This window comes from Schistocerca serialis, chromosome 3 (genome assembly GCF_023864345.2).
Source record: "Schistocerca serialis cubense isolate TAMUIC-IGC-003099 chromosome 3, iqSchSeri2.2, whole genome shotgun sequence".
In the NCBI taxonomy this organism is placed as follows: domain Eukaryota; kingdom Metazoa; phylum Arthropoda; class Insecta; order Orthoptera; family Acrididae; genus Schistocerca; species Schistocerca serialis.
This window is the reverse complement of record NC_064640.1, coordinates 814,586,206-814,608,095: the sequence shown is the minus strand read 5'-3', so window position 1 is coordinate 814,608,095 and position 21,890 is coordinate 814,586,206. Positions and strand designations below refer to the sequence as shown.

The 21,890-nt window shown below is 43.4% G+C and overlaps 2 protein-coding genes across 5 annotated transcripts in view; both read right to left on the bottom strand.

The window, feature by feature from the left end:
* Positions 1-3,109: 3,109 nt before the first annotated feature.
* On the bottom strand, positions 3,110-3,565 carry LOC126471244 (uncharacterized). The gene has a single exon (XM_050099363.1). The coding sequence runs from the start codon at positions 3,563-3,565 to the stop codon at positions 3,110-3,112; it is 456 nt and encodes a 151-aa protein (XP_049955320.1).
* Positions 3,566-12,104: 8,539 nt separating this feature from the next.
* LOC126470678 (retinol dehydrogenase 13-like) overlaps positions 12,105-21,890 on the bottom strand; it is a 113,799-nt gene continuing 104,013 nt past the window's right edge. For all 4 annotated transcript variants that reach the window (XM_050098678.1, XM_050098677.1, XM_050098679.1 and 1 more), the window contains 2 exons: positions 19,453-19,660; positions 12,105-12,938 (listed from right to left, as the gene is read on the bottom strand). In XM_050098678.1, the coding sequence (XP_049954635.1) occupies positions 12,800-12,938; positions 19,453-19,660 (347 nt within the window). In that variant the 3' untranslated portion in view covers positions 12,105-12,799. The remainder of the gene's footprint in view (positions 12,939-19,452; positions 19,661-21,890) is intronic.

Genomic DNA, 21,890 nt, shown 5'->3' with positions numbered 1-21,890 from the left:
TAGGTATTCGCAGCACATTACACTTTTCTACATTGAGATTCAGTTGCCATTCCCTGCACCATGCGTCAATTCGTTGCAGATCCTCCTGCATTTCAGTACAATTTTCCTTTGTTACAACCTCTCGATTACAAACTCTCGATATACTACAACAGCATCCGCAAAAAGCCTCAGCGATCTTTCGATGTTATCCCCAAGGTCATTTACGTATACTGTGAATAGCAACGGTCCTACGACACTCCCCTGCAGCACACCTGAAATCACTCTTACTTCGGAAGACTTCTCTCTATTGAGAATGACATGCTGCGTCCTGTTATCTAGGAACTCTTCAATCCAATCACACAACTGATCTGATAGTCCGTATGCACATACTTTGTTCATTAAACGGCTGTGGGGAACTGTATCAAATGTCTTGGGGAAGTCAAGAAACATGGCATCTACCTGGGAACCCGTGTCAATGGCCCTCTGGGTCATATGGACGAATAGCGCGAGCTGGGTTTCACACGATCGTCCTTTTCGAAACCCATGCTGATTCCTACAGAGTAGATTTCTAGTCTGCAGCTGAAGGTAGCGTTCGTGGCAGTTTCGAACTTGCTGCGAGGATGCGTCGTAAGAATTGCGCTCCCCAACCGCTGCGATCTCGCCAATCGCCGCGAAGTAAGAGTCGTTTTGGGAGAATCAGGCTGTGCGCACGTTTTTGCAAGCCTAGCAGCAACATCTGCCGTCAGCCTGCCATTGGTGCATCCGGTTTATATGTGGAATTGTTTGTTGAAAAGTTAAAGAAATACCCTGAAATATGAGACAGTTTCGGAAGGAATACCGTGATACGATTAAGAAGAGAGCCGCATGTTTTCAAATGCGTATAAAGTTTCGTGGCGGTTTTGCTGCGAAACATGATCGTGAGAGAAATGACACAGGGGAGTACCACAATTAAAAAACTTTTTGTTTGTATGTTAGTGGTGGCATTTGCGCTCGAATACGTAGGAAGGAAAAAGGAAGACAATGTTTGCTTATTTCGTTTACGAATAAATTAAGAGACGTAACAGGAGCTTTTTGACTCTCAGGATAGTTCACGGCAGCTGAAGGGAGCGTTCGTGGCATGATCTGGACTGTGAGTTCCCATCAACCCAAACAGGAAGTTAACTAAACAGCAGAAGAAATATTCTCGCTGATTGCTTTATAGACAGTGCTAGCTAAGTATCATGACAAGATAAATGTATCCAGAGGCCGTGGATAACAATTAAAGTAAACACCAAATGACTAATTTACATCATTAGTGAAATTTGTGTAATTATGTATTTTGTGGCTGCCTCAAAATAAAGTGTTGATTACAAGGAAGTGGCTGATATAACAGAGATAGATATTCAGCGATCACAGGCCCTGCAGACCACACGCTGCTTCGACAAACTGCCTCCATTCCTTTCAATTCCCAGGGCTGCTAGGTCCTTCGCCAAGTCGTCCATCCAGAGCTGCCTTGGTCGTCCAATGGGAAGTTTGGTTTTTGGTTTCCTCGCTAGTGCCATCTTCGCCTGTCTTCCATCTGGCATACGGGCTACATGGCCCTCCCATTGTATTCTTTTGCTCTTTATCTTCTGTAGGATAGTTGGTTGTCGCATCAGAAGGTAGATTTCCTCGTTTTTCCTCCTCCTCCATTCTCCATTATCTAAAACTGGTCCCCATATCTTCCTCATTACTCTTCTTTCAAAAATTAATAGTTTTCCCATTTCTCGCTTAGTCATGCTCCATGTTTCTGGGCATGTCACTGTGTTGTAGATTTTCATCTTCGTGTTCACTGAGATCGATTTAGAGCCAAGCGTCTCTCTGAGGGTATGCATGCATTTCGTTCCCTCTGCTATTCTTTCCCTGATGTCCATTTTTATGTTGTTGTCCGTGGTAAACCACGATCCCAAGTATTTGAACTGGTCTACTCTCTTGAACCTCTTGCCATCTATCTCAAGAACTTCTATCTGGTCTTGTCTTCTTCCTAATTGCGTGAACTCTGTTTTGTTACGATTCACTTTGAGCCCTACCTTCTGTGCATAATTGTCCATTTTCTGGTACATTTCTTTCAACTCGTGCTTTGATTCACTTGATAGTACTGTCATCTGCATATGCGAGACAATTGAAGTTACCGTCCATCTATACTCCAGCCCACTCCTGTTGCCTACACTCTTTTATTACTTTCTCTAAGATGACAGTGAACAGAACACATGAGAGAGCATCCCCTTGTCTTAGGCCTGTCTCAATTTCGAATGTTTCTCATGTGGCTCCTCGGAAACGTACTGCTGCCTTTGACCCGTCCATACAAGCTTGCACCATTCTCACTAGCTTCTCAGGCATTCTGAAGTCCCGCATTGATTGTATAGGCTATTTCTGTGGATGCTGTCACATGCACGTTGAAAATCGACCAACAGGCTGTAGATATCTTTATCATAGTCCCAATGTTTTTCAAACAATTGTCTTAGTGTGAAAATGTGATCTATTGTCGATCGGTTTGGTCGAAAGCCAGCTTGGTACTCCTGTATGTTGTTCTCTCTGAATGGTTGTAATTTTCTGAGGATAATGATGGACAGAACCTTATACGTAACATTCAACAAGCTGATTCCTCTGTAGTTACCGCATTCCATTTTGCTTCCCTTCTTGTATATTGAGCATATTATAGCCAATTTCCATTCTTCTGGCAGTGTCTCCTTCTCCCATATCAACTGGATTAGTTTATATATCTCTTAAGTGTAAGCTCTCACCTCCCTCCTTGATTAATTCTGATGTTATTCCGTCCTCCCCTGGGGCTTTGTTGTTTCTGAGTCCTTTGATTGCGATTTTCACGTATTCTTCAGTAACTTCCCATTCTTCTTCATCTTTCCTTTCCTCCGTAGTGTTTGCAGATAATATCTCTTGCTGGTCTGGGCGATTCAACAGTTCAGGGAAGTATTATTTCCATCTTTCTACAATTCTTTCCTTGTCATTTATCAAGTTGCCGTTCTTATCTCTAATGAAAAAAAGTTGGGCTTTGAAATCCACGTTTCCGATTTTTTATGTATTGGAAGAATTGCCTTGAGTTCTTGTTTTGGCTCTCTGCCTCAACTTGTTCTAGCAAACTGGTTAGATATATTCACTTCTCTATTCTTAGGATGTGCTTTGTCTCCCTTGTAATGTTGATAAAATGTTCTCTTTTCTGCTCATTCTCCCTGTCAGCTAGCCATTTCTCTCTCATCTTCCTTCTCTTTTCTGTAGCCTTCTGGCACGTCTCGTTGAACCATTTCCTCTTCTTCATTATCTTCTTTCTTCCCAATATATCCTCCGCTACACTTCGTACCACGGACTTTATTTCTTTCCACCTTTCCTCCACGTTCTCTCTTGGTTTTAGGGTCTCTAGGACCTCAAAAAGGTTTTTGATTTCTATAGCATATTGTTCTTTAATGGCACTTTCTCGTAGTTTCTCAACATTCAAAGCAGGTTCTAGTGTCCCCTTCTTCTTATGCATGTAGGGGAACATGAGTTTAAGCTTGCACACAATGAGCAAGTGGTCTGACGCACAGTCGGCTCCTTCATACGACCTGACGTCCATGACTCTATGGCTATAGCGCTGGTCCACCAAGATGTGATCTATCTGGTTGGTGGTTCTTCCATCCGGTGAACACCATGTCCCCGTATGTATTCTCTTGTGTTCGAAGTAAGTCGACCTTACTCTCAGGTTCTTTGAGATAGCTAAGTTGATCATCCTCTGACCATTCTCATTGGTCTATAACAGATTATATTTCAAAATGTCACTGACTGAAGATTTGCACATTTAGCTGAAGGGTTATCACCACGGAGCAAACCATTTTTTTGGTTAAGGCTATTTCAAGTCCATTCTCTAGTACTGCTGTGCGATTATCGCTGTGATGTCGCCGTGTGTGCGCTGAAATGATTTCTGGTGCTGCGAGCTCGCTGCGAACAGGCGAGATTGTTACGCGCTCGTGTGCACACTGAGGTGACAAATGTCATGGGACAGCGATATGCAGAAATATAGACGGCGTCATTATCGTGTACACAAGGTATAAAAAGACAGTGCATTGTCGGAGCTGTCATTTGTACTTGGGTGATTCATGTGAAGTGTTTCCGTAGTGATTATGGCCGCACGACAGGAATCAACAGAACTTGAAAGCGGGATGCTAGTTAGAGCTAGATGCATGGGGCATTCCATTCGGAAATCGTTAGGGAATTCAATATTTCGTGATCCACAGTATCAAGAGTGTGCTGAGAATACCAAACTTCAGGTATTGCCTCTCACTACAACGTAGCGGCCGAAGGTCTTCACTTAATGACCGAGAGCAGCGGCGTTTACGTAGAGTTGTCAGTGTTAACAGACAACAAAAACTGCACGAAATAACTGCAGAAACCAATGAGGAATGTACAATGAACATATCCAATAGGGCAGTGCAACGAAACAAGTCACTAATGGGCTACGGCAAAAGACGAAAAACGCGAGTGCCTTTGCTAACAGCACGACATTGCCTACAGCGCCTCGCCTGTGCTCGCGACCATTTCGGTAGGACCCTACACGAATTGATAACCGTGACCTGGTCAGATGAATGCCGATTTAAATGGGTAAGAGCTGATGGTAGGGTCCGAGTGTGGCGCAGACCCCACGAAGTCATGGACCCAAGTTGTCAACAATGCACTATGCAAGCTGGTGGTGGCTCCAGAATGGTGTGTGCTGTGTTTATATGGAATGAACTGGATCCTCTGGCACAACTTAACCGATCATTGACTGGAAATAGCTGTGTTCACGGACTTCATGTTCCCAAACATGTCACCGAGCCACAGTTGTTCACGATTGGTTTGAAGAACATTCTGGACAATTTGAGGGAATGATTTAGCCACCAGGATCGCCCGGTATGAATCCCATCGAACATTATGGGACAAAATCGAGTGGTCAGTTCGTGCACAAAATCCTGTGTTTATATGGCGATTATGGACGGCTATATAGGCAGCATCACTCAGTATTTCTACAGGGGGCTTCCGATATGTTGGGACCATGCCACGTCGAGTTGCTGCATTGCGTCCGACACGATATTGCCGCGCCTCAGTGTGGTAAAGCTGCCACACCATTGTCGTAGCAGAGAGGTCATCCAGTTCCTTCTGGAGACGTATCTGCAGTGTCCGGGTACAAATGCAGCGGTTAAAAACGGCCGTGTCATCGGCGTAAGCAGCTCTCTGCACGCTGTCGGTCTTTGTGATGTCCGTGATGTACAGCATATTGCGCGTCGGCCCAACAGACCATCCTTGAGGCACGCCTGCTCGAAATAGCTGGTATGTTGAGAAAAAAGAAAGATTAAAGTTCATGTCCCGTCGATGGTATGTTGGCGTTCTATTGTCCGCCCTCGTGTGGAACGTCTGATCAGCCAGCTACGAGCGGAGAAATCTCATACAAGGTTCCCGAACCTTGTGACTTACACAAGAGACCGCTCAGCCAACGGAATCGAAGGCTCTCGAGACATCTGGTAGTAGCGCACTGTATTTATTGGTGACGTTCCATGACTCCAAACGCATTCCCACTGGAGTGTGCGGCGACTTTTTAGCTTTTGAGTGTGTACCATCACAGACACAAACAGTGCCACACCACAAGATATCACTGTTGTTTGATGTGGGATAGCTCCTGCTTATCGCCAGTTACAACAAGACTGCTGTCATTTTACCGTGTAACCGTTGGTCTGCCAACAAGTCCTGTGCCAAGCAATGTGCAGTACACGCGTGACTCGTCGCTTCACATATCTATCGCCTTGAGAACTTGCCATGTAAGCACTAAGCGATACCACCTTTTTAGGGTTTCATATCTGAGTCGGGAAAACAGAACCGTTATATTTTTTCCGTCCGTCCGTCTGTCTAGCCTACTGATAAAACTCTTTTTCTCAGGAACGGATAGACACATCAACTTGAAATTTGTGCGCTTACTAAGGTCTATGGCTCTCGGGTGATGTAAAAACACTCAAGGTTCTAAATCAAAATCAAAAGTTGCGGCCATTTATGTCATAGATTTTGATACTCGCAAACTCACTCATCAAAATCTGTAGGGTACTTCCCGTTGCCTAGAACCATGAAATTTGGCAAGAAGCAAGGTTTCACGACACAACCAAAGGAAAAAAATCAGAAAATTGTTAATTTGTAATTACATCACACGAAAAATGGTTTTTTTTTCATTTGTTATTATACTGTCTGTCTGCCCATCCGTCTGTTAAGACCGCCTTTTCTCAGGAACAGATTGACGTATCAACTTGAAATTTACGTCACATTCTAAGGTCTATGGTCCCTTGGCGGTCTAATAAACATTAACTTCTAAGTATATGTAATCAAAAGACCTGGCCATTTATTTCACATATTTTGATACTCGCAAACTCGCTCATCACCACCTTTATGGTACTTTCCGTCGGTCTAGAATCATGAAATTTGGCAAGACGCAGGGGTGCACTATACAAGTAATGGAAAAAATCCGAAAATTGTGAGTCTGAAACACCACACGAAAAAATTGTCATTTTCTATCCGTCCCTCTGTCTGTCTGTCTGTCCCTCTTTCTGTTATCCGACTTCAAACTTCAAATTAAAACAATAACGAAGCTCCTGGAATCCCTGGGGCCGATATCCTGCGAGTATCAATGTTGATAATAGGCAAAAATCGTCGACAATCTGGATGCTCGGAATAGACGAACTGTCTACACACATAGCTACGTCTGTACTTAACATTTAGTGCGTAACTCCTATGCGCACCTGGCCAACTCTATTTTGTAGATGTGGTAAGGGCGGACCGAAACACATTGTTTTCAGCTACGTACGGCTGTAGCAAGCAGATTCGCTGTTCTGACCGTGTTAGTTTTCTGCCACATTGCTGCTCTAACAACATTCTCCATTTGACAGTCATTAACTTTATGTTTTTTCTAAATATTACCAGTTTTTGGTTTACTTCAGCTAACTTATATGGCCGGCCAGAGTGGCCGAGCGGTTCTGGGCGCTTCAGTCTGGAACCGCGCGACCGTTACGGTCGCAGGTTCGAATCCTGCCTCGGGCATGGATGTGTGTGTTTTATTTAGGTTAGTTAGTTTTAAGTAGTTCTAAGTTCTAGGGGACTGATGACCTCAGGAAGACACACAATCATTAATAAAAGACAACAAAGAAATCAGAACACGTAACAATAAAAAACACACTTTTCAGTGTCGTAGCATTTAACTGGAAAATATCCTGCATTCTTGTAGCTTATACAGGATGAATCAGGAGGAAAGGTACACAATGCTTTGAGGGGTGATAGTAATAGAGATCCTGAACAAAAAAGTCATATGAAAATATGTTCTTTTCTTAACAGTTTCCGAGGAAACTAATGAAAACAATAGTGAACAGGAGAAATACAGGTGATAGCAAATAAAGCTGTGTGATCTAATGTTTTGTTTAATTGTGTACATTTCCTCACAAAGGATGTTAAAAATGTCCACCGTCAACTGTAACGCATTTCACAGCTGTTTTAGACAGCTGCTGTGTTGCTGATCTGAGCTCCTTCGGTCCGGTGAGCCTGTTTCCGATCGAATCAACCTTTACTTGAGCCCACACATGTAAAATACGAGCGGAAGTTCTTTCTTCACGTCCAGTCTGCGCGTATAGAATTCGCTCGTAAGTGAACCCCACAAACAGTAATCTACCTTCAGCGCAGATGCACACCAAGCTCTAACTCTTACGGGAATCGGCGTGTTACCACGAATAACGACGCTAATGAGCAAGGGCAGTATATCAGTAGTGTGTCGTTTATGTTGAGGATTTGGCTCTGATAGGAGACGTGCGAGGGTAGATGGGAGGCGTGCGGGGGTAGTCCATGTGGTTGTGGTGACCACTGTGTCCGGATGGCATGCTGGTCAGCACATCTGCCCAGTCAGTGGGAGACCCGGGTTCGAATGCTGACCCAGCACAAATTTTGAACTTGTTCCATTGATATAAATCAATGCCCACTGGCAGTTAATGTCTTTAATTCCTCTGTGTCTGATTCATAGTGGTTGCAGGATCAAATTGTTGTGCCATTGGGCATGTCCGAAAGAACAGACACCACATATATAATTAAGCAGGTGATGGCAATTGGTCATTTCAGTGCTGATACTACGGGAATTGGCGAGACGTTGCGAGTAATGAGACTAATGAGTAGGGGCACTACATCAGTAGTGTGTGGTACAAGCTGAGAGTTACGGGCTGACACGAGGAATGCTAGGATAGTCCGCGTAGCTGTGGTGACCACTGTGTCCGGATGGTGTAATATGCAGTACATCTGCCAAGTCAGCAGCAGATCCGGGCTCGAATCGTGGTCCGGCACAAAGTTTCATCTTGCCCCATTGATATAAATCAATGTCCACTCGCAACTTGTAATTTTTCCTCCTTTCTATATAATTCTGTAGCTCACAATTCGTTCGAGCAATCAATCATTCATGATAGGAAACACAGTCATAGCTCAGTCACTCAAAATGACTCTGAAATTTTACTTGTTAGAATGAAATCAGGCGATGATTCTTCTTCTCTGCAGGCTCGTGCTTTGCGGCAGTCTGCTAATCTGTACAAATAAAATGCCTCGTAATTTTGGGAGCGTTGTATAATCAGTCGGGAAACCTCAAATCAAGCGGATATTTGGCTTTGATGAAGTTTAACCTTCCGAAGAAGTAATGGAGCTCTTGGATTATTAAATGCAGGTTCGTATCCAGTCTTTCGGAAGTTCCCTTCTGATTAACAACTACGCAATATATCGATAAATATCATTAATTCTCAAATTTCCAATACACACCTTTTATTTGAAGGAGCAATCTATATATATTTCCTTTTTAATCCTACAGTTTCGTCTCAGTTATCTTCTGTCATAAATCTCAATAATCAGATTACAGTTCTTCCAAACCAAGCTCAGGCTAATCGGCACGAAGACAATCTCGGAAGCTCCCTTCCTTTTTTTCTAATAACCACCAGAGAGAGTACTACAAAGAATACTTATGCGCTCATGGCATAGCTATTGTATGAGCTACTTTTCGCACGGATTCTGCGAGTATGAAGATAGAAAAGGGTAGAATTGTATCTGAATAATTCATCGAATATAAAGAGATATTACAAACTGATATATGTAGTTCCTTTGTGTCATCAAATGAAAATTGCTGTAAATGTTGCAGTACCAGAAAATGAAACTACTTACTAACAGACAGTAGAAGAAAAAGCTGCTGATATAGACTTGCTGGTTATAACATAAGGAAAAAATTACAAAAAGCCATAATACAGAAATAAATTCAGTTGGCCGGCCGGGATGGCCGAGTGGTTCTAGGCGCTATAGTCTGGAACCACGCGACCACTACAGTCGCAGGTCCGAACCCTGCCTCGGGCATGGATGTGTGTGCTGTCCTTAGGTTAGTTAGGTTTAAGTAGTTCTAAGTTCTAGGGGACTGTTGACCTCAGAAGTTAAGTCCCATAGTGTTCAGAGCCATTTGAACCAAATTCACTTGGTGACTACCCCTGCAACCCTGAACTGGTAAAAATTTCTAAATACCTCCAAAGTCTCTGAATACTTGCAATCACATTAGCTTTTTTTTTAGTAGATTCTAGCCTGAAAGGAGGAAAGAAACTAAAACTGGAAGTCAACAATAATTTTTTTAGTGTCAACGGTGTAGAGTTTTACCAGATACAAAAGATGTGGTAAGCACAGAGAATAAGTAATGAGAAAGAATACAGTTGATTTTAGGCAATTTACACGAAATTTATTCAAATTTTAAAAGCGAATATCGAAAAACTAAAACATCCTAAAATTTTTTCGCTTCGCACCAAGTGGTATGTTTCAAGAAGTGATGGTCGTACACGCTCAGTGTGTGTCTGCACTGTTGTTCAGAATGTAATTTTACTACTGAACGCAGTACCATTAGAAGAAAGCTACAAAAATCTCACAAAAATACTCTGTGTGCTACGCACTGTAATGAATGCCCACAAAAAGAAACACTATTATCATTCCCAGGAAAAAAAGAAAATTCTTTGTTACTAACTTATTTCGCAATAAATTTTGAGGCCAGTGTCCAAATATGCTGTTGTATGTACCTACAATATTATATTGTTGTATGATACATAGTTCAGGAGATTTGTAATAAACAGTGAGACATGTGGAAAACTGCCGTATAGTGCATGACGTTTAAATTTATTACTTTCTTGCTACTAACTCCATTCACAGCGTATTTTGCAGACAGTATCCACATATGGCGCTTAATGTTCCTATAAAATTCTACCATTGTACAACACATAGTTTAGAAGGTACGGCATCATAAACATTGACAAGGTCAGACGCTGCGTGGTAAGGGCGTGAATGGACAGTTGTAAATAAACAGCCGGGAGGTCCCTGGTTTCTCTGCTAGTTCATCTATAAAATACTGAATGTGAAAAATAAATTAAATGTCTTTGTGTTACATCTGATGACATGAAACATGATGTCGGTATGGCCTACAAAACTCAAGAAACTGTGACGAAAGTCGTAAGAGAAACATGTTCGCAAGTTTTAAAAATCCATTATTTTAATGATGGCTATGCAGGCCAATATAAAAAGTAATTTAATTTTATAGATCTATGTCTGCGTCAAAACAATTTTTACGTCAGTGCTGAGTAGTTACTTTTTGCAAATATCCACAGAAAAACTGAGTCTGGTAGCGTAGCAAATTAGTTAAAATATTAACACGAAAGGAAAGTTTATGAAGACCACTACGAAATCAAACATTATCTGCAGCAGGTTTGTTTCGATTTTATAATGTTAACATCAGCAAAGTTAAGTTTTGTTTTATTTATGAAGAGTCTGCAAGTCAGACACGTTCTGGGTTTGCGGACTGTTTTGCAGAACTTCAAACACTTCCGGGAACCAGTTTCCATAACTTTAAGCCATTAAATTCTTTAGGGAACTTAGAACAAAGGAAGATCAATGGAGATGTGGTGCCCACTTTGAAATATAGTTTGAGGAACAAATTGGCATCCTTTGCGAGTGAAGAAACTGAGATGCCATCAAGTTATGTAGCTTGTAAATAATCCTATCTGCGCCACTTTGGGATATTCACTGAATTAAACACAACAGAGCATAATGCTACCGCACAATTTACGCACCCCTTTGGGCCTCGCCATCGTTCCTTTGGCCCAAAAGAGAGGTTCCAGTTCCTCAGGCGCTTCCTGTTGCTGAATCTCCTAAAATATCAACGGAAAGGACTTAGTCATTTTCACAGGAGTCTATGTGCTCCACTGAGAAAAAAAAAAAAGATTATGAATTACGTCCGCTTGTACATAGTGTTGCATAACAGTTGAATGAACTTAACCTTTTTAGTACGGTTACTTTAGCCTGTTTCTTTCATAAGTCCATTCACTGAGAAATTGAAAAAGTTCTGAAATTAAAATCCATTATCTGTTACAAGAACAAAAAATCTCAAAGGAACAAACAGTTTATTAATTTCATTTTCCCAAGCGATAGCCCATGATTTGAGAATTATTTTGAAAAGAAAGTGATTTTCGATGTACTGGAGTACCATGTTTTTACAAATAAAAATATAAAAATGTATATATATTTTTCCTTGTGTTGACGTTACATAGGTATGAGATATTCTGTTATATTACTTGTGTTCTAGAATACACATCCACCAATGGTAATCCATTTCAAAAATGTTATCGAGTGTCATAAATGACAAACTCCTAAATCTGGATATTCCATAAAATGGAAACAGAGAGAGTTAAAATGCTGAAATTGATAGTGGGTATTTATCACCACAGGGAGAACACATAATACAAGTTTCGACCAAATCTGAGATAGTGAATGAGCAAATGCTCTTTTCTGGTTCAACTGACACAGAATAACACAATGGTAAAACTTTATTACGGATTAAAACCATGTGCCAAACATTGTTACGAACGCAGTCTTGGTGACAGTTTTTGTTTCTCTAAAAGTTTCACAAACTCTCTGTCAAATCTAGGACGAGGAACTCCAGGAATGTACTCCTATAACTGTGTGGCAGGAAGGTGCGACATCGAAGATATTTCGAAGAAAACTGCAACTTCTAAAAATTTCTAAGACAGCAAAATATATTTTTTACTTTAAGCATATTATTCCGAATACATAGCAGATCACATGCAATTAAGCCATAAAAATGCAAAAAAGCAGGTCAACCTGTACAAACACACATTCCCAGTTGATGTAGTTTCATATGAGCTACCAAAAGAAAAGAAAAAAATGCACATCTTATAGTTTATAGGCCTGAAATAGAAAATCAACAACGAATGTTGTACAACATTTTTACAGAAATAAAGCGAGACCCTTTGAAAATGAAAAACAGGTATCGAAACATGTTCGATAAAAAATATGAAAAAGAAATATATTGTGTTCACAGAAGATGCAGCTTAAAAAACGTAAATGTAATTCGCAAACTCTCAGAAAAAAACGTCAATAGAAGCTTCCAACTCCAGCAAGACAATTATTTGAAAACAGTCTTTTAAGACAATAGCGAATCTTAAACTGAAAAATTGATCATACGAATATAAAATGAAAACAGGCAGGAATCTCATTCTCGTGTCTTGTCTCGCAAGCAGCAGTTACTCATCATCGAAGTAAAATCGTGTGATTTACGACAGAGAGCAAGTTTTCCTGTTGCAAGTTCGCTGTATGGTGACAATATGATGCTTGTCCACATTGCGTGGACAGTGATGCTGCTCTACACCGAAGTAAAGGTACGTGATTTACGAGAGAGAGCAAGCGCCTTAGTTGCATGGCGGCGAGAAGATGGTAGTTGGCGACGTGGTCCAGGGGCAGTTCAGAGCGGCTGCGATCCGTCAGGCGCGGTGCAGGGGTCCCAGTCGTTCAGCTTGACAAGTCGCAAGCTCTCCTCCCATAGGCGGCGCGCCGATTCCGCGTTCCGCGCCCGCCGTGTGGGCGTCGCCTTCTTGCACCCACTGCAACAACACACACATAGGTACAGTCTGTCTGGTCAGTCTTCACCTGTGTGCGGTGAACAGGATGGTGTTTGCTAACACAGCCTGAAATATTATCGCATTCCGATACTGCCCACATGATACGCCAGTCCTGCAGGGCAGCAGAGATGTCAAGCGTTACCAAACCTTTCCACCCGTACTCCCACTCCTACTGAATGGACCTACTAGAAAGCAAGTTAATATTGCATTGTCATCCAGTTCTGAGTGACATTTAAAATTTCAAGCCTCTAGATCTCTGGGAAGGTAGTTAAAAAACAACTGCATGATTTGTATTGACCAAGAACAAAGACAAGAAAGCGACCTAACAAAAACGTGTTAAAATAATTTTAATTTAAGGCTATACAAAAACGGAAATTCTGCAATATTCCTTACGTATACGGTTCCACGGCCTCAAAACAATTGCATGAAATGTGTAATGTTGTAATAATACTCCATCAGACCTTTTTTATATTTTATTTATCACTAGTGGTTGCAAGAGCTGGCTCTTTCTCAAGCGGAAGCTATATATGAAACTTCCAGGCAGATTAAAACTGTGTGACGTACCGAGACTCGAACTCGGGTCCTTTGCCTTTTGCGGGCAAGTGCTCTACCGACTGAGCTACCCAAGGTATGCAGGAGAGCTTCTGTGAAGTTTGGAAGGTAGGAGACATGGTACTGGCGAAATTAAAGCTGTGAGGACGGGTCATGAGTCGTGCTTGGGTAGCTCAGTTGGTAGAGCACTTGCCTGCAAGACGCAAAGGTATCGAGTTCGAGTCTTGGTCCGTCTCACAGTTTCAATCAGCGCTCACTCCGCTGCAGAGTGAAAATTTCATTCTGGAAATATCCCCGAGGCTATTACTAAGCCATGTCTCTGCTATAGCTTTTCTTCCAGGAGTGCTAGTTCTCCAAGGTGTGCAGGAGGGCTAGTGTGAAGTTTCGAAGGTAGGAGACGAGGTACTGGCGGAATTAAAGCTGTGATGACAGGTCGTGAGTCGTGTTTGGGTAGTTCAGTCGGTGGAGCACTTGCCCGCAAAAGGCAAAGGCCCTGAGTTCGAGTTTCGGTCCGCTACACAGTTTTAATCTGTCAGGAAGTTTCATATCAGCATACACTCTGCAGCAGAGTGCAATTTTCATTCTGGTACCTAGACAAATCAAAATATTATCAGTACAGACACACACACAAATTATATATAGGGTGATTCAGCTGCCCCCTACCGATTTCTTTTTATGCAACCCGCAATGTTATACCTGGTCTTCATAAACCATGTGCAAGATTTTCGCTTTCTTTCGCTCACTACACACAAACTTTTAATCCTACAGAAAATACGAGGGTTGCCCAGAAAGTAATGCACTTAATTTTTTTGCTACAATTCTTTACTGAACATAATGAGAATTACACACAGGAAAAAATGGCGGTTTATCAACACACCCCATTTTTCCACGTAACCTCTATTCTGTTCTATGGCCTTTCTCCAGCGTGAAACAAGGCCGTGTTTGCCCTGTGGGTACCAATCCTTTTCCTGGTGGCGGAGCCAGTGCTTCACTGTGTGAATCACCTCCTCATCGTCCTCAAAATGTCTTCCACAAACGGCATCCTTTAGTGACCAAACATCAGCTTGCTGCAACATGTCAGGTGTGACACCCGTGGATGGTCTCCCTGACCGCTGCAAATCGTGGAGCTCCGCTGAACCGCTCTCTGATGATCTCACCCTCCGTGCCCTGTCGATAGCAGGTGCTCCATAGACTTCGCACAAGGGTTTGTGAATATTCCCGACAGTTTCTTTCCTTTCGGTGAAAAAAATCAATGACGGCACGTTGCTTGTAATGTACATAACCTACAGACGGCATTTGAAACTGTTCTGCAGCTATGCCATCTCTCGGAAGTGACGGAAACTTGACGCGCTCACTCAGAAGGATTCAAATAATAGATACGCAACGTTTCGCAATCGTAGCATTGCTTCCGGCTGAGAAAAAAAAATGCGGTACATTACTTTCTGGGCAACCCTCGTATGAACAGGACCATTAAATTTAATGTGGATACGTTTTCGCTGCAAACTACGGTTCGTGAGTTATTCAAGAAAAACATAATAGTCTGACCTTCAAACCTCCTCCCTCTCACTCATCTGTAAACAGCCAGCATTTCTAATATGCTGTTCGTGGCACTCCTAACCGCTGCACAAAAGCTTCCGACTGCAGGAGCTATTCCCGATATTCACCCTTTTTTGGTCTCTATTGATTGAACTATTACGTCACCGGTATTTCGTTAGCATTATTAATTTAAACGTGCTCTAGAGTGTAATGAAAGGAAAAGGTCTTTTGGAAACTTTATGGTAAAACTAATTTCGTTGGCAATTCCATCCAAACTCAACTCTTACAAGTTCGGTAGTTTCGTAGTCAGAATGCTTGGCGAATACAACGCTGTAATTGTTTCTTGTATGAAACTTCCTGGCAGATTAAAACTGACCGAGACTCGAACTCGGGTCTTTTGCCTTTCGCGGGCAAGTGCTCTACCATCTGAGCTACTTTACTTCTGCCAGTGCGTCGTCTCCTACCTTCCAAACTTTACAGAAGCTCTCCTGCGAACCTTGCAGAACTAGCACTTGCCCGTGAAAGGCAAAGGTCCCGAGTTCGAGTCTCGGTCGGGCGCACAGTTTTAATCTGCCAGGAAGTTTCATATCAGCGCACACTCCGCTGCAGAGTGAAAATCTCATTCTGGAAACATCCCCCAGGCTGTGGCTAAGCCATGTCTCCGCTATATCCTTTCTTTCAGGAGTGCCAGTTCTGCAAGGTTCACAGGAGAGCTTCTGTAAAGTTTGGAAGGTAGGAGACGAGATACTGGCAGAAGTACAGCTGTGAGTACCGGGCCTGAGTCGCGCTTCGGTAGCTCAGATGATAGAGCACTTGCCCGCGAAAGGCAAAGGTCCCGAGTTCGAGTCTCGGTCGTACACACAGTTTTAATCTACCAGGAAGTGTCATATCAGCGCACACTCCGCTGCAGAGTGAAAATCTCATTCTGTTTCTCGTATGCTATTAAGATTCACAAAACTGTTAGGTAAAATGTACACAAACGTCAGTTTTACAGTTTGTATGTGCTCAACTAATCCGGTGGCGTCAGAAGGCCAGGTAGTGAAGGCCAAAAAATATGTCGAATATGGAAAATAAATCGTGCCGTTGTAAATTTTTGTACAATGGCCAAGTGCCAAGAACAACCACTAGAAATCCTGACCGGTGGGGGGCTGTGTGTTGGGGAGGGGCTGTGTTTGAAGGTTGCATTAAATTTCCTACAAAAATATCCTGTTCATTTTTTCCATAGGACTAATAGTTCGCTTGTACGGAACGAGAGAAGATGAAAATATCGCACGTGGGCTATGAAGGCCACCTGTACCATTGTGGGTTTGCTATTAAATTTATATCCTGTGGTGTCACCGCCAGACACCACACTTGCTAGGTGGTAGCCTTTAAATCGGCCGCGCTCCGGTAGTATACGTCGGACCCGCGTGTCGCCACCACACGGCCGGTCTAGTGAGACGTCCTAGCACTCGCCTCAGTTGTACAGCCGACTTTGTTAGCGATGCTACACTGACAAATACGCTCTCATTTGCCGAGACGATAGTTAGCATAGCCTTCATCCACCTCATTTGCTACGACCTAGCAAGGCGCCATTACCAGTTATATTGAGATTATATTAATGTCTAAACAAGAGCGATGTTCTCCAATTGTGGATTAAAGTTAAGTATTCCAAGAACTACGTTCTTTTCTTTATAGGATAATTACCTTGTTCCAGACCTCACGCCAATCTGCGTGAGCTTAAAAGCGTGCATTTCGGCCTCCTCTAGCAACACGGTGTTGGCTCTTCTGCCAACACTTCATATCCTTGATAAAAATCGATTTATATCGTATGTGACACTAAAGATTGTCTTTCGTTCTTAATTATCTATGACCAACAAGAATTTTGTCAAAACTTTCAACACTTTGTTCAATTTTGTTTTTGTTAGTTTATAGCGTTGTTTCGACTTCTTGCCAAATGTATGTAAAGTTTTATTTTCTCTAAGCTGTTTACGTAGGTTCGTTTTTTGAGTGTATGGAGAACAGAAAGGTAAATGTTTATGTGTACTATAGATTGTCGATTTCCTCGAAAATGGGTTGGGTTGTTTGAGGGAGGAGACCAGACAGCGAGGTCATCGGTCTCATCGGATTATGGAAGGACGGGGAAGGAAGTCGGCCGTGCCCTTTCAAAGGAACCATCCCGGCATTTGCCTGGAGCAATTTAAGGAAATCACGGAAAACCTAAATCAAGATGGCCGGACGTGGGATTTAACCGTCGTCCCCCCGAATGCGAGTCCAGTGTGCTAGCCACTGCGCCACCTCGCTCGGTCCTCTAAAATGCGTACTAAATTTGGAGATGTTGTTTTTCGTTTTTATTTATACGTTCTTTACATCTTGCGGTAAATTTTAGTCCTGTTTATCTGTTCTACAACATGTCACAGTCGCTGTACTTAGTTTTACATATTCTTGATTGGTAGTATTTTTGAAGTTTGTCTCTTATGTGTATTATGTTCATTTCTAGTTTATTAGCTGTACAAAAGTTAATTTTAACATGTTTTCTGGGTGCTTCACGTTTTTGTCCAGCAGTGTATGTAAAAGAAATGAGCAAGGGAGGGGGAACCTTTTCAGTGTTATTGGTGAAGTATGATCACCTTAGTCGGGCACTGTGGATTCACTTAGAAAAAAGCCTCTCGCTGTCTTATTTGTAGAAGCACTTCATGTAAACACTTTCTTCTATTTGTTCAGTGCCCCAGGGCTTTGTCCTCTCCCCTCTCCTCTACCTCCTGTACACGGCAGATATGCCCCAACCCCCACCCCCTTTCAGTACACCTCTTGCAATATGTCAATGACACCGCATTCCTTGCCCTCGCTCCTACCCTTCAACAGTCCCAACGCCTTCTCCAGATTCACCTTGATCTTTCTGTCGCACGGTGTAACCAGTGGCTCCTGAAAATCAATCCTTCCAAGACCCAGGCAATCATCATAGGTCGTACCACTCGCTCCTTCCAGCTCCTAGATTTCTCCCTTACTGTCTGCGCCCATCCTGTCCGCCTCACCCCCACCCTCACCTACCTTGGCCTCACCATTGACCGTCACCTCACCTGGATCCCTCATCTCCGCTCCATCCAATCCAAAGCCCACAACCGCCTCCGACTCCTAAAACTCCTCTCTGGCCAGACATGGGGGTTGCACCCCTCTACCATCCTCCACACCTACAAATCCTTAATCCATCCCATCCTCTGTTATGCCAGTCCCGCCTGGATACCGCCCCCTCCCCCCCAAATTCTATAAGTCCCTTCAGATTCTTGAGCGTCACGCACTCTGCCTTATGCCAGTCCCGCCTGGATGTCTGCCCCCCCCCCCCTCACCCAAATTCTATAAGTCCCTCCAGATCCTTGAGCATCACGCACTCCGTCTCGCCTTCCATACACACCTCCCGTCCCCCAAGCAAATCCTCTATGACATCATTCCTTTCCCCCATCTGCTCCTATTCCTCGAACATATCTGCATACTCTACACCTCCTGCCGCCTTGATCCCCCTCACCCCCTCGTTGCTCCTCTCCTCTCCCATGCCTGCCCCCTGCCACGTCTTCAATGTTGTGTCCCCCCTACCCTCCATCTCTACAGCCGTCATCTCCTTTCCCAAGGTGGCTTCCATCAACTCCCCCTCCCGGATGATGCCCTCTCTCCGTCCATTTATCCCTCCTGTCAACTCTGATCTCAACCCCCCACCTTTCCTCCGTCCTTTTCCTGGGCTCCCTGTCCCGCCTTCCATCCTCTTTTTTCCCCACCTACCCTCTCTCTGCCCCCCTTCTCTGCCCCGAGTCCTTTTGCATTTCTCTCCTCTGCCTTTTCCCATTCCCTCTCACGTCTGCCCTGCCCCTCCCCCCCCCCTTATGAGTCCTCTCCCTCCTTTGGTTCCCTCCCTTTCATTTTTCCTCTCCTCCCTCCTTGTTTTCCCCCTCATCTGTCCAGGTCCACCTCCCCATCCACCCTTGGCTATGGTGTGTCCTCTTTGTGCTGACATTTTAGTGCGGTGTTTACAGTGGGTGTTCAGTGTTGTGTGTCTTTTCCGAAGCGTTGTGAACGGACATCATACTGTCACTGGGTGTGATTTTATATCTCTTGCGAACAGAAACCAGACTGTCGCCATGTTTTTTAATTGTCTGTCTACTATGTTACCTGTCTGCTTCCTGTGTATTTTATTTCGCTTTGCCAACCCTTTGCTTTATGTTTTAACTTTCCACAATTTTCCGCCGTTTTACAATTTAAGTCCCGTTTTATCGCCTGCTTTTATTGTCTCTTATCTTCTTCTTACGTTTTAAAAAGTCTGTAGGCTGCAGAGCGTAATAAGCTGCTGCCAGCCCGCCCCCTTCAGGGGGAATGGAAATTCAATAAAGGGAAAATAAAAATGTTCAGTGCATTTAAATGAAATTGATTGGTACCGTACCTGTAGTAGAGTCCGCTTTCATTGCTGATGCTCTCTTCAACGGCGCAGTATATGGTGGTCTGAGCGCCCTGCTTCGGTGATTTCAGGTAGAGGCGGCCCAGTTTGCCAAAGATCCAGCTGAGGCCCGGGAAAAACGAGTCGTCTAAATGGCGGCCTAATTCGGTCGCGATAACACCAGGGTGCAGGCTGTACGTCGTTACGCCGCTACCTGTGCAGACAACATCACACATTGACAGAAACTGAAAATCTCATTCTCTGGTCGGTACATCGTGTACTTTGAAACAATGAAAACAAAAAGAGTTTGTCTCCACCACTGGTGAATGACTGGTATAATCTCTTGCTCAAATCGACGAACGTCTTATGTCTTTCAACGATGAGATCTTAGTGAATGTACGTATTTGCAATTTACAGCAAATTTTTGATGAAATGAGATAAACTTCTTTGATATGGAACAACAACACATTTTTATGAACTGATGCTGTTGCGTTTAACCTTACAATACCTACATACAGCACGCTGTGACATAAGAACATATAATATGATAAAGAAAATCATAAAGATGTTCCCCATGCATGCATGTCCGAAGGAACATTGTATCCTAACCCAGAATAACGCAGACACTACACAAGAGTTCCATACCGCTCCAGAGATTTAAAGATTTTGAGAAATTTTAGCTATTTTTCAACTACATTGGTACTTGTATCTGTATTGCTCATCTCAGCAAAGGGGGCAGTACCCCGCATTTTTCCTTTGTGAAGCATCTTCTGGGATCGGCGTTCAGCATTTCAGATATTTTCCCCTGCTGTCTGTCTCCGCCAGCGCCGTCCGCAAAGATCTGAACAGTAATATAACTTCATGGACTTATTAATATACTGCCCGACAAAAAAGGTGAAACACCCAAAAGACATGGTCGGATCTCAAAGTAACTTCGTACATGTACACAACAGCGGTGGGTACGTGAATGATACAGAGTTCAATTCTATGCGACAGGTAGAATGCCCAAAAGAGTGTTTCAGAGTTTTTCGCGTTTAGTATTGTTGCCAGGTGTTGTGTACATAGTTCCGCGTAGTCAGCGCGTACACAACTTTCCCACTAGAGCGGGCCCCGCTAAGCACAACAGCGCAGGCGCAGCACTCGTCCGTCTCCGCACTACGAGATGGCGCTGTGTTAGAGACGGGCCAAATTCTGCTTCCACCGATCCGCGTATTAATATGTAACGCAGCCAATGAGATTGCTGCTAACGTAGAACCTTTTCTCCTCGCGGATCACACTCGTGCAGTGATACATGAACGCGCGAGGTATTATAACGAGTGTACAGACCTCCGATTAGTCAGTCTGCATTTGTCTGCACCAGTCTGCATTAGTCTTTACGCGTCTGCATTAGTCTGTACCAGTCTATAGTCAAGTTTCAGTCTGCGCCTAATAAGATTGCCATATTCCTGTACATAGCCATGAAGATAAATGTATAGACACTTTGTCAAGTATCAGAGATATGTGAGAATAAGATTAACGTACCAAGACCAAAGCAACTTCAGATTGTCAATTGTAAACAGCATCTAGAATCAAGTAATTTCAATGCATTTTATTATTTTAATAAATATGTGTGAAAATTAATCAAGTTCTGTTTAAAGTTGGTTACCGTCAATCTGCTACTCTAAGCGTGCAAGTGGCATTTCTATCGTCTGACCTAACGGCAGAAGATAAACACGCCACGATAAGACCACGAGACATGTTGCTGACATTCGCCTACTTCGTTAGAGTGACAAGTCAAATAATCTGATGGTGTGTGTACCGAAGGTCTTACAGTACGCGCACCACACCAGGTCTAGTAGATACACGCGGTCCAGTCACATTAGTGAGACCACTGTCGATGTTCGACATCAGCCTGCAATAGCCACTCACAGACGGCAGGTGGCAGCACTATCAGCTGAGGGTACATAAAGCGTTTCGTGGGGACGGGTAAAACAGTGCAGTAGTTGCCATAATGCGGAAATGGGGCGATATATCCGACGTCCAAAAGGGTACGATCATTCGCTCTCGAGCCAAGGGTGGAAGCATTTCCGAAACGGCTAAATATGTTAATTGTTCGTTTACCGACGCCGTTAAAGCATACCGTGCATTGAAATACAGCGCTATCGAAAACCGGCCCCAAGGCAACTGTGGTGCACCAGGTGCCATGCATGACAGGGGTGAACGAACCCTGCGGAGATGTGTACGGGCGAATAAATGTCTAACTAATGAGCAACTGACCGCTGAGATGAACCAAGGGGCTACAAACGACGTCTCCTCAATGACCGTTCAACGACCGTTGCTGCGTATGGGTCTCTGCAGCCGCTGTCTGGTTCATGCACCTGCGGTGACTGCTGTTCATCAACGACGAAAGCTGGAATTTACACATCAGCATAGCAACTGGACATCCAATGAGTGTTGACATGTGT